This window comes from Herpailurus yagouaroundi, unplaced genomic scaffold, assembly GCF_014898765.1.
Source record: "Herpailurus yagouaroundi ecotype Mexico unplaced genomic scaffold, PumYag 428, whole genome shotgun sequence".
NCBI lineage: Eukaryota > Metazoa > Chordata > Mammalia > Carnivora > Felidae > Herpailurus > Herpailurus yagouaroundi.
Genome location: NW_024412645.1, coordinates 401,357 through 414,370, shown reverse-complemented (window position 1 = coordinate 414,370; position 13,014 = coordinate 401,357). Strand labels below are relative to the sequence as shown.

General features: G+C 42.7%; 1 protein-coding gene across 13 annotated transcripts in view; it reads left to right on the top strand.

Annotated features, from left to right (window-relative positions):
- Window positions 1-13,014, top strand: part of DEPDC5 (DEP domain containing 5, GATOR1 subcomplex subunit) — a 126,986-nt gene that overhangs the window by 66,530 nt on the left and 47,442 nt on the right. For 8 of the 13 annotated variants that reach the window (XR_005787036.1, XM_040463991.1, XM_040463997.1 and 5 more), the window contains 4 exons: window positions 3,311-3,376; window positions 7,243-7,426; window positions 8,269-8,429; window positions 12,617-12,734. Coding sequence is in view for 10 of the 13 variants with exons in the window: in XM_040463991.1 (XP_040319925.1) it covers window positions 3,311-3,376; window positions 7,243-7,426; window positions 8,269-8,429; window positions 12,617-12,734 (529 nt within the window). In the remaining 3 variants the exon portion in view is untranslated. Of the gene's footprint in view, window positions 1-3,310; window positions 3,377-7,242; window positions 7,427-8,268; window positions 8,430-12,616; window positions 12,735-13,014 lie in introns of those variants that run through there. The other 5 variants (XM_040463996.1, XM_040463994.1, XM_040463992.1 and 2 more) reach the window with 3 other exon arrangements.

The window sequence follows — 13,014 nt, the reverse complement described above, 5'->3', positions numbered from 1 at the left end:
AGAAAGAAAGAAAGAAAGAAAGAAAGAAAGAAAGAAAGAAAGAAAGAAAGAAAGAAAGAAAGAAAAAAGAAAGAAAAGATTCTCTAATGACCAAATTTAGCATCTCAACTTGTGAGGTAATGTATTTAATAATTTCCTATTGCTCAGAATGCTTTGAGAATTCTGATTTTGTAATTGCCTTCATACCAGTTCTCAGGCTAAACAAGAAAATCCACTTCGTTGCTTCTTAATAGTTCGCTTTGTGTTTGCATGAAAATGGATGTTGTCAGCCAGGATAGCTTTTTCAGAAAATTTAGCTCCAAATGGCTTTTGACTGTTGACAAAGAAGAAATAACATTTTCAATAGCTGAAAACTGGTGCCCCAGATGGAGAGTCAGGAAATAAGACGTCTGTAGAGTTGAGCAGAGTCTAAATGCTGGTTTCACCTACTTACTGTGTGATCTTCAGTAAGTTACTTCCCCTCTCTGAGCTTTAGTTCATTTGTAGAAGGGGAATAGTACCTTCTTCATATCTGCCTCATAGTAGGGGTTTGAATAAAATGAAACACTATGCTTATTTGACTTAATAAACCAGTTGTATCTTATTATGATGAATGGTAATAAAAAAAAAAATCTACTGAAGGCAGTTCCAAAAACGAAGTTCTAAAATTGTTTGGCCATGTGATATCTCTTTTTAAATTCTTAAAAATTTATTAATTTAAAAATTTACATACAGTAAAATTCACTGTTTTTAGTGTACAGTTCTGTGAGTTTTGACAAATGCATGCAGTCATATAACCACCAACACATCAAGATACAGAACATTTCCATTTCACCCCACATTCTTTTGGGTGGCCCCTTTGTACTCAGCCACACCCCTGTCCCCTGGCAACCGATGATCTGTTCTCTCTCCCTTTAGTTTTGTCTTGTCCCAGCATGTCACGCACATGGAATCATACAGTATGTAGCTTTTTGAGTCTGGCTTCTTTTATTCAGCATATAATTCATTTGAGATTCATCCAAGTTGTTGAATGTTCATTACTTTTTATTGTTGAGTTGCATTCCATCATATGAATATATTAGTTTGTTTATCCCTTCATTTGCAAAATATTTGGACAGTTTCCAGGTTTGGGGAACTATGAATAAAGCTACCATAAACATTTACATAACAGTTTTTTTTTATTTCTCTTGAGTAAGTTCGTAGGCATGGAATTGCTGGGTCAAATGGTAAAATATCTGTTTAACTTTTATTTTTACATATTTATTAAAAAAATTTTTTTAATGGTTATTTATTTTGAGAGAGAGAGTGTGTGAGCAGGGGAGGGACAGAGAGAGAGGAGACACAGAATCCAAAGCAGGCTTCAGGCTCTGAGCTGTCAGCACAGAGCCCAACGCAGGACTTGACCTCAGGAACCATGAGATCATGACCCGAGCTGAAGTTGGCTGCTTAACCAACCTTAACCTGATCAAGAATCACATGCTCTTCTGACTGAGCCAACCAGGCACCCCTATCTGTTTAACTTTTTTTTTTTAACTTTTTTTTTTTTAACGTTTATTTATTTTTGAGACAGAGCATGAATGGGGGAGAGTCAGAGAGAGGGAGACACAGAATCTGAAACAGGCTTCAGGCTCCGAGCTGTCAGCACAGAGCCCGATGTGGGGCTTGAACTCACTGATGGCGAGATCATGACCTGAGCCGAAGTCGGCCGCTTGACCGACTGAGCCACCCAGGCGCCCCTGTTTAACTTTTAAAGAAGCTGCCGTGCTGACAGCTCAGAGCCTGGAACCTGCTTCAGATTCTGTGTCTCCCTCTCTTTCTGCCCCTCCCCTGCTCATGCTCTTTGTCTCTCAAAAATAATAAACCGTTAAAAAAAAAAGTTACTGTTTTTTTTAAACTGTTTTCCAAAGCCGTGCACCATTCTGCATTCCTACCATCAATGAATAAGGGTTTCCATTGTTCCACATCTTGTTCACACTTGGCATGACTTGTCATTTTAGCCATTCCAAGAGGTCTGTAGAGGTATCTGTACTTTTAACTTGCCATTTCCCTAATGGTTGAGGAAGTTGAGCATCTTTTCATGTGCTTATTTGGTTTCTGTATGTGTTCAGTGAAATGTTCAAATCTTTTCCCCTATTTCTCATTAAGTTGTGCTCTTGTTCTTGAGTTTTGAGGGCTGTTTATGTAATCTGGCTACAAATCCTTTGCTAGATAGGTGATTTGCAGATGTTTTCTCTCATGTTGTGGCTTGTCCTTTCAAAGACTCCATGAGGGACTTATACGTATTTATTCTTGTTATAAAAGATTCAGATGACACAAAAGTATCTAGAATAAAAACTGTAAGTTCTGGTTTACCTCCTGTCACCTCCCCCAGCTTTCTCCTTGGAGGTAGCCACTGTTGACAGGTTGGTGAGGATTTTCCCAATCTTTTTCATAGTACCATAATTTTCTAGTAAGTATATGTGTCTAGAAAGGGACCTTTAAACATTGATATGTACTTTGGGGCATGTGGGTGGCTCAGTCGGTTAAGCGTCCCACTTTGGCTCAGGTCATGATCTCGAGGCTCGTGAGTTTGAGCCCTGTGTCAAGCTCTGTGCTGACAGCTCAGAGCCTGGAGCCTGCTTCGGATTCTTTATTCCCCTCTTGCTCTGTCCCTCCCCTGCTCACACTCTGTCTGTCTTTCGCTCTCTCTCTCTCAAAAATAAATAAACATAAAAAAATAAATATTGATATGTACTTTAAAATTAGTTCTGTTACTTTTCAGGCAATAAGTTGCATTTCAAAGATCTTTCTGTTTTTTCTTTCAGACACTTATAGGGAAAATCATTGTTTTTCTCTTAAAGTGGTGAGTTTTAATATGTCTTAGGTCATATTCCAGAAAGCTATGATTTGGAGAAGGAAATTCCAGATAATGATGACTGATAAGTGAAATAAACTTTAAATAGGTCATTTTGTTTTTGCTAAAGATTTATCCAATTAGTTGAAGTGACTTTGAAATATAGCCATTTTCTTAAAATAAATGGTGGATTGCTTTTTGCTAGTATGTGTGTGTGTGCACGTGTGCATGTAAGCCAATGCTAATGGTCTCATTGGGCAAAGAATGGTATTGATAACCTCAGAGTAATGTTCTGGATCATTCCCAAGTTATAGATTGCTCATTTTTCTTTGATTGATTCTTTTGTGTTGTTTGAAATATTCACAGAATTTGTACTTGGTTCACATTTTTATTTTTAGCTATGATTTTGGGCTTTTTCAACCATAACTGGCCAGTACTTTCATTTATTTCTTTATTTTATAGAATGAGCCTCATTAAGCTATTTTCATCTTTCCATAGGTATGAATCCTAGGACCCAAAACAAGGATTCTCTAGAGGACAGTGTTTCTACCTCTCCAGATCCAAGTAAGAGGGAGCAGCTGACTGGGGTGGGGTCAGGGCAGGGGTGGTCAGAGCATGAGGAAGCAAAGGGGAGCTCTGTGGGAAGTCCACACATCTCTGGGTACCAGAAGGCAATGTGGTAAAGGAAAAATTTTCAGCCTCTCCAGTGGAAAGTGAAGAGGGGAGTGGCCAAATAACCTCTTCTGGAATGTGATTCGGCAGCACGTGGGAAGGGTAATGGAATTCCCATGAGGTCCTTACGCCAATTCAGAACTGGCCTTAGCCCTTAAAGGCCTTGTGATGGCTCTGGGGAACAAAGGAATAAGAGGGACTAGAACTGTTTACATACTTGTAGTTGAAATTGTTTGACTGGGTTGCATTTTTTTTAAAATCATCTTTATCTGTTGAAATATCTGCAGGAAGAGCACATCTAAATATCTATAATAGCAGAATGAAAAAAAAAAAAAAAAAATCCTACCACCTGGTAGACTTTATTTTACTTAGCTGTGACCAGTAGATATACATCACTGAATCTTTCTTCCCACTTATAATTAACTAAATAATCCTTTTACTACTTCTTCTGATTCCTCATATTAGTCATTTTTTTCTTTTTCTATTATTTAAAAAAATTTTTAATGTTTATTTTTGAGAGACACAGACCAAGCATGAGTGGGGGAGGGGCAGCGAGAGAGGAGACACAGAATCTGAAGCAGGCTCCAGGCTCTGAGCTGTCAGCACAGAGCCTGACGCAAGGGCTTGAACTCATGAACCACAAGATCAAGGTCTGAGCCCAAGTTGGATACTTAACTGACTGAGCCACCTAGGCACCCTCTTTTTTTTTTTTTTTTTTTTTTTTTTTTTTTTTTTTGTGAGAGAGAGAGAGAGAGAGAGAGAAAACACACTCATGCATTGGAAGGGGAGAGAGAGGGAGAAAGAGAATCTTAAGCAGGCTCCACATCCAGTGTGGAGCCTGATGTGGGGCTTGATCTCACAACTATGAGATCATGACCTGAGCTGAAATCAGGAGTCGGATGCTTAACCAACTGAGTCACCCAAGAGCCCTTAGTCACTTTTTTTAATGTTTTATTTTGAGAGAGAGTGAGCATGAATGTGCACATGTGTGCACACGTCGGGGAAGGGCAGAAAGAGAGGGAGGGAGAATCCCAAGCAGGCTCCACACTGCCAGCACAGAGCCCAATGTGGGGGGTCAAACCCAGGAACCTCGAGATCATGACCTGAGCTGAAACCAAGAGTTGGATGCTTAACCCACTGAGCAACCACGTGTCCCCCCGCTAGTCATTTTTAGTGACTTAGCACATGTATCAAACACATTACATCCCAGTTTGAAAAATCATTTATTATTGGGGGTCATTTTGGGTGGTTTCTAGTTTTTTAGCAATACTATTGAATACAGGTATAGTACATGGTGCAGTGGGTATATCTTTTCTTTCAGTTCACATCCTGGAATATATTTTCCCCAAAGTATGGTTGGCAGGATGATTATTTTCCAGAATGCTGCCAACAATGAATAGATGAGCCTGTTTTTTCTGTACAACCCTAGCACTGGATTTTGGAATCCATGTTTATCGTTGCTAATTCAACGGTTCTGTTGTGGGCCCTCTTCAGAGTCCTTCTCTATAGGGCGTAAAGATATTGGAGTTAGAAAAGAGGCCACACTGTTTGCCCAAGGAAAAAACATCATTAAACTAAGAATCAGGAACTTTTCTCACCATGGGATTTTGGACCAGACATTTGAGTGTTTGTATCTTGGTGTGTGCCCAGCAGAAAACATTTCTGAAGGATGTTTGTGATCCAGAGGGTCAGGAAGCTAATGAGAGCTAGAACGATCTAAGACAGCATATTCAACTGTCTTCTGCTTCTGGCTTCCTACTGTAGTTTTGATTGGGTGTCTTCCTTCTGCTCCTGGTTCTAACTGGGAACTAGGAACAAGCTTACTCCTTCATCTGCCATATTGGGAAATTGGGGTGATCAGTTAGGTTCTTTTGGATTGTGATTTTTTAATTCTTGAAGTGTTAATGAGTTATCAAGGCCTGTGTATAGTCAAACTCACAGAATCAGAGAGTAGAATGGTGGTTGCCAGGGGCTTGAGGGGAGGTGGAAGTGAGGAGTTGCTAATCAGTGGATATAACATTCCAGTTATGCATGATGAATAAATTCTAGAGATCTGCTGCACAACACTGTGCCCAAGTTAGCATTCCTGTGTTGTACTCTTAAAATTTTGCCAAGAGTAGCTCTCATGTTAAGTGTGCTTACCACACTAAAATAGAATTCAAACAAACAAATAAACAAATAAAATACCCTAGACCTGTGTAGATCAGGGAGTTAGTTTTGTTGCAATTTCCTAAGGCAGTGGTGCTACATGGGGCGTGTTTCCCACTATGTGTCGGGTCCTCTTCTTGTCCTTTAGGTTCAGTGGGACCCTGTCATATTGGGTAGTGTGTGTGTGTCACTATGTGGTGGAAAGATCCCTAAGCAGAGAGGCTTCTGATTGAGTAACTTCTGGGAGGTTCGGCTTGGCCAGGTGTTTAAAGGGGTCAGTGATGTCGCAGTACCTGCTCTGAGGAGGCCATGTGTCAGCTGATGAGATAGGGTGAATGAGACAGAGGTGAATCACAATGTAAGCTGCATTAGCACTATGCAAAAGATAAGGTGCTATTTATTGATTTATTTACTTACTGTTAGAGAGGGAGCGCGCACATGTTCATGCGAGTGTGAGCTGCGGAGGGTCAGAGAGAGATGGAGACAGAGAATCCCAAGCAGGTTACACACTCAGCACGGAGCCCAACGTGGGGCTCAGTCTCACAACCGTGAGATCATGACTTGAGCCGAAATCCAGAGTCGGATGCGTAACCAACTGAGCCATCCTGGCACCCCAAAGATAAGGTGTTTAAGGTGTCCCTTGCTTGATACTCAGAGGCAAAGTCATGGAGTGTTTTTGCTTCAGATTGCTCCCTTGTATAAAGATTTGAAAAATAATATTTGCTTAAATTACTTAAAGAGATAACTTCCCTATTACCTTAAGTCAGTGATTCTCAACTGCGGATGATTTTGCTCCCTGGGGGTACATGTGGCAACATCTGCAGACGTTTTTGGTTTTTACAACCAGGAGATGCCACTGGCATCTAGTAAGTAGAGTCCAGGGATGCTGTTCAAATCCTAAAATACAAAGGACAGCCCCCCAAGACAAAGAATTTTCCAGTCTAAAATGTCAGTAGTGCCAAGGTGGAGAAACCCTGCTTTAACCAAAGAGCAGGCGATTCAGGACAGATCCATGTGATTGGGCCCACTCTGCTGATTGCAGCTTTCATTTCTAGATTGTTAAAGTCTGTCTCTTGACGTTATGGCCTTGTAACTTTCCCAGACACCCTTCTTTGATTTCTCCTCCTACCCTTTTGGATCTGTGACCTATTTTTGCAATTCTGAAAGTATTCCTGAATTCTGCTACCATGTGCTGATTGCTCCAAAACCTGGCTGAGCTCTTCTTTCCCCACCGGCCACTCTGCAGTCCTCCAGAGAGGCTCTGGCTTGAGCCTGTTTTCTGCTCTTGGAATGTTGATTTGCTTCGATGCATAACACTGCCTGTGCTACCCTGCAGTAACCTCACTGGCATTGTGGCTGTTAGCTGAAGATCGGCAAAAAATGAAAAATATCAGCTGTGAATCCCATTTGCATGATGGGATTGGATAAGCACTTGCACTGCATTATCTAACAAACTCTGTTTCTCTCTTCCTCCCTCCCCCACCCCTTTTCTTCTTTTCCATCCCTTTCCTGGCAATTTTGTCACCTTTCACTCCTCTCTCCCACCCCACCCATGTCCCACACCTGCCCTGGTGACCACACGTACCTTTCTCCCCTGTTACACGAGGCAGTTCTGACACTGTCTGCTCCCCCTGTAGTGCCAGGCTTCTGTTGCACAGTTGGAGTGGACTGGAAGTCTCTCACTACTCCGGCGTGTCTCCCCCTCACCACCGACTACTTCCCTGACCGCCAGGGCCTGCAGAACGACTACACGGAGGGCTGTTATGATCTCCTCCCAGAAGCAGACATCGACAGGTCGGTGTCAGAGGAGGGTTTGGGGTATGCATCAAAACACTGCATTTTTAAGCCTGTGTCTTCCTTTTCTGTTTAGAGAATTTTATTGAAGCAAGAATTGTCAATTTTTTTTTTAGAGTTCCATTGACATGCCTCCTTTAGCCATTTGTCCTCGTTGATCCTTTCTCATATTTTTCTATTGCATTTGTTCTAGACACACTAAATCTCTTTTAAAAAAATTTTTTTAATTAAAAACATTTTTTTTAAAGTTTTAGAGAGTGCACTAGCTGGAGAGAGGGGCAGAGGGAGAGAAAGATAAATTTTTTTTTAATTAAAAAAAATGTTTATTTATTTTGAGAGAAAGTATGTGCACAAGCAGGGGAGGGGCAGAGAGAGAGGGGGAGAGAGAGAGAGAATCCCAAGCAGGCTCCATGCTGTCAGCATAGAGCCCGACATGGGGCTCGATCTCACGACTGTGGGATCATGACCTGAGCCAAAATCAAGAGTCGGAGGCTTAACTGACTAAACCATCCAGGCGCCTGAGATCACCTACAGCCCTGAGATCATGACCAGAACCAAAATCAAAAGTTGAACGCTCTACTGACTGAGCCACCCGGGCATCCCTCATCTTCTTTTCTAAGATTGGCTATTAGCTTTTATTTGCCTTCTTCTTCTGCCTCTTTTCAACTGATCATTTCTCCCAAAACTGGTTTATAGATTGATAGTTTTATGAACCACCATACAATGGTTATCAGGGCTGGCTTGTGGGGTCAAAGCAAAAACAGAGGATGGGAGTATAGACTCTGAGTGTCACTCTGACCTGGGCCAAGCACACCCATGTGAACAACCGTCTGTTTTCTCAGGAGGGATGAGGAAGGTGTGCAGATGACGGCCCAGCAGGTGTTTGAAGAGTTCATCTGCCAGCGTCTCATGCAGGGCTACCAAATCATAGTGCAGCCCAAGGCACAGAAACCCAACCCTGCTGTCCCACCCCCGCTGAGCAGCAGCCCACTCTATAGCCGAGGTAAGTTTTTCTCTGGGGACTTGTATTTTTTCTTTTCAACTTAATTTGTATGAGTACGTTCTCAAGATGGTAGGGAATAGACAAATTTAGGAGTAATTATTTTTCAACACAAAATTCACAAAATTTTACTTTACATGAGGAATATAGTCTCCACTAGGCCCAGATTTATCTTAAAATTTTCTTTAGTCTACCACTCTCCTTTTAAGGAAGAGGATATGACCCAGTTCAGGAATGTTATAGCCTGGCTTTGGCAATACCCTGGAGTAGCAGGCAGCTGAGCCAGGACTGAACTGTCAAAGTACATAGTGCATATTTTAGACCCAATATACTTTTTTTAATGTTTATTTTTATTTTTGGGAGAGACAGCGACAATGCAAGTGGGTTAGGGGCAGAGAGAGAGGGAGACACAGAATCCGAAGCAGGCTCCAGGCTCTGAGCTGTCAGCACAGAGCCCGACACGGGGCTCGAACTCACAAACTGTGAGATTGTGACCTGAGCCGAAGTTGGACATGCAACCGACTGAGCCACCCAGGCGTCCCTTTAGACCCAATATTTATTTCTAGCACAGTACCTGGCACACAGCAGGTTCTCAGATGTTTTGTAAACCTGAAGTTTATACTTCCCACCCCACCCCCCCATTGTGGATTCATCTTCTCTTACTTGTTGCTGAAGCTTAGCACATTGAAGCAAGAATGGATCGTCTGTGAGTGGCAGACACTAAGTGACAGAGACTCAGTGATGCCAATTGAGTTACAGCCAGGCTCCAGAGAGCTCTTCTGAAATAAGTCAGGTAGAGAGAATTAAGTATGGGTGCCTAGAACCAGAAAGCAGGGATCATTTCCCAGAACAATCAGTAAGTACCTGTTAGGCTCCTGCTTCCTCCTTGCAGCTAATGAGATTCCCCACTTTCCTAACCTCCCAGCTCAAAACCTCAGATCATCTTTGACTCCATTAGAGTGCCTCTGGCCAGAAAATCAAAGAAGTATGGATCTGTGATAGAGAGCTTGGTGGTCTATCCAGTCCAGGCCTTGTTGCTTATGATGAAGCTTTGGGCTCCCTCTGGATTTTCTTGGGAGCCCATTATGTTTTTTATCACTTGTTGTCTTCTTTTTATTTTCTAGACTGTACTGAATAGTAATCTTCTTGAGTTCCAGGACTATGTCAACCTCACGTTTTTATCCTTTACATTGGAGACCACCGTGCCTGGCATACAACAATATGGGTTGATAAATATATTCATTCATTCATTCAGTCAGTCAGTCAACAGTATTTTTGAAGCCCTTGCTCTGTGGGGCATTTATAGCCCAGTGGGGAAAAATAACATTAATCATACTATGAAATAATATAATTCCTTGTTGTGATAAAGACTGTGAAGGAAAAATCAAAGGGCTATAAGGATATTTAATATTGGTCTTGATCTGGTCTGGAGGGTCAGGGATGGCTTCCGTGAGGAGGTGATGTTTGAGGTGAGACCTAAACTATGTGCAAGAGTTACTAGGAAGAGAACCAGGTTGGGAGTGGGTAGAAGTATATGGGAAGAACATGCCAGGCAGAGGGATTAGTATGTGCAAAGGCTCTGTGGCAGGAGGCACTGTGACACTTTCTGGACAACAAAAAGAAGACTGGTGGGATGGAGCACAGGGAGTAAGCTGGAGATGTGGCCAGACATGTCAGGAGACCCAGGCCTCACAGGGCCATGTGAAGGATTTTGTTCTTTATCCCAGGAATAGTGGAATGAATTAATCTTTATTTAGTGTCAGTGGCCCCATCTAGCCTTCCTACCTGCTTTTCTCTAGAATAGCCCTTAGAGGTTCATAATTCCTCTGGCATCCACTTCTGCTCTGGTCGATTCATGAGTCTCGTGTCATGGCTAGTTGGCCAGTCTACTCACCTGACCATACTCTTTCTGGCTATTTTTTCCTGTGATAAATTTAATCCTTTTATTTCTGTAGTAACAGAAATGGTATCATTGTTGTTTATTAGTTATTGGAAAAGTGACTATCATAAGTGAGATTGCTTCTGATTGAAGATTTGTTGACTACCAGTTATGAGGGGGACCCTGTTCCAGTAGTGAACAGAATAGCCTCAGCCCTGTCCTCAAAGTTTATTATCTACTGGGCAAAACAAGCATTAGACTAAATAAACCACAAGTATTTATTTGATCACAGATTGTCAAGAGTGCTGTGCAGGATGAAAACAGGAACCAATTAATTTTTTTCTTTCCTTTTTTTAGTTTATTTATTTATTTAATTAATTTATTTAGAGAACAAGTGGGGGCGGGATGGGGTGGTGGTGCAGAGAATCTGAAGCGGGCTCTGTGCTGACAGCAGACAGCCCAACGTGGGGCTCCAGCACATGAACTGCGAGATCATGACCTGAGCTAAAGTTGGACACTTAACCGACTGAGCCACCCAGATGCCCCAAAACAGGAACTAATTTAGAGTGGGGTCTCAGTACTGTGCTAGGTGCTCATGAACATTATCCCATGACTTTGTCTTCCTTACAGCCAGCAGGGGGTTGTTGCAAGAAAGAAGGAATGCAGGGATGGGGGCCCTCAGACACACTCTAGTTGCAGAAAATGAGACTCAGAGAGGTTTGGTACCCAAGGGCACACTGCTGACAAATGGAAGTGATGGAGTTTAACCTAGGGTCCTCTGAGTCAAAGCCTGTCCTCTTATATGCAGCCTGACTGCCGCCCCTCACTATCACCTGGGAAATTTTGCGTTCCTAGTGAAGGTCCTTTCAACCTCTGCCATCCTCTCATCCTGACAACTCCCATGCTGCCTGCCCTGCGTGACTGTCTCTCAGAACTGCCTGAGGGCACCCGGTTTCATTTCTAATCACAAGAATCTTGTCTTTGCTCAGTTGTCCATCGAGGCACTATTTTTACTCTCTTAAAAGCTTACAGTTTTGGGGCGCCTGGGTGGCGCAGTCGGTTAAGCGTCCCACTTCAGCCGGGTCACGATCTCGTGGTCCGGGAGTTCGAGCCCCGCGTCGGGCTCTGGGCTGATGGCTCAGAGCCTGGAGCCTGTTTCCGATTCTGTGTCTCCCTCTCTCTCTGCCCCTCGCCCGTTCATGCTCTGTCTCTCTCTGTCCCAAAAATAAATAAACGTTGAAAAAAAAAAAAAAAGCTTACAGTTTTCTTGATTCCTCAGAATTTCCCTCTTTCTATGCACAATTCAATTCACCTAGTATGTTTTCAATACCTGCGGTGGGCATGGCATTTTGTCAGGTGCTACAGAAAATTTAAAGACAAACAAGATTTGGGCCCCGGCCTCATGGAACCTCCACTTTGAAAGGGTGTGAGACACGCACATGTGGAGCCACATCCAGGGTAAAATTCAAACTGCTGATGGGATCTGCTAGCTTACTGGAGCAGTGGCAATTTTGATGGTGACCTTAAGTGATCTGTGGGATCTTGATGGCCCAGAAAGAGAAGGCTGAAAAAGCAACAGGAGCAAATGTTTAGAGAAGAAAATTACAACTGAAGCATGGTTTTGGGTGCCTGGGTGGTTCAGTTGGTTAAGCCTCTGGCTCTTGCTTTCAGCTCAGGTCATGATCTCATGGTTTGTGAGATGGAGCCCCACTTGGGGCTCTGTGCTGACAGCATGGAGCCTGCTTGGGATTCTCTCCCTCTCTCTCTGCCCCTCCCTGGCTTGTGCGTGCTCCCTGTCTCTTTCTTTCTAAATAAATAAATAAACTTTTAAGAAAAGACCAAAGCATTGTTATAGTGTGGGAGTCACGGAAACTAAAGGTAGGTTGGCTGCCACGCTGGGGGCGAGGACCTTAACTGCCAGAGTGGCAGCTTGTGCTTGAGTGGAGTGGAGTTTCATTTCAGTCCCAGAGTTGAGTCTTAGCCCATTAACATCTAATCCAGAGCTTTCCTTCTCCAAGGCTGAGGAATCAGGCTGTTCAGCTTTGAGTGTGTCTTCTGGATGCTGTCAGCACCCCGGGCTCTAATCTGCTGCTGGCTGGTTTAGTAACAGAAAATTTCTGCCAACTTCAGGACTTTTTTTTTTTTTTTTTTTTTACCAAAAATAAGTCTTTTCCATGAAACTGGCCCTCAAAAGAGTTGCCTCTTTTGTTTCTCCTTTTTCTGACTGTATATGGAAGAGAAGCAATTGCCTGTTAAAGGAATGATCCTCGACTAGATGGAGGAAATGATTTTAACCCCCCCCCTCTGTTAGGCCTTGTGTCCCGAAACTGCCCTGAGGAGGAGGACCAGTACTGGCTGAGTATGGGCAGAACGTTCCACAAAGTGACGCTGAAGGATAAGATGATCACAGTGACACGTTACCTTCCCAAGTGAGTCCTTGGAAATTTAAGGTTTTCACCTACTGTCCTGAATTGTGTCCACATTACTAACTTGTGTTTGTAATGCATGCTGTGCACATAATGACTTATGTGCATGACATAATTCAAGATAGGTTGAGTGGTTGGTTTTCCTTTTCTTGGAATTACTGTTTTGTTCTCTAGGATTATTTTATGGTTATAGCTCACCTTCCTCTAAAAGGGATTATGATTCAGCCTATGATATTTAGCCTGATTCCTAGAAAGCCAATTAAAAATAAAGAATGGGAGGGTA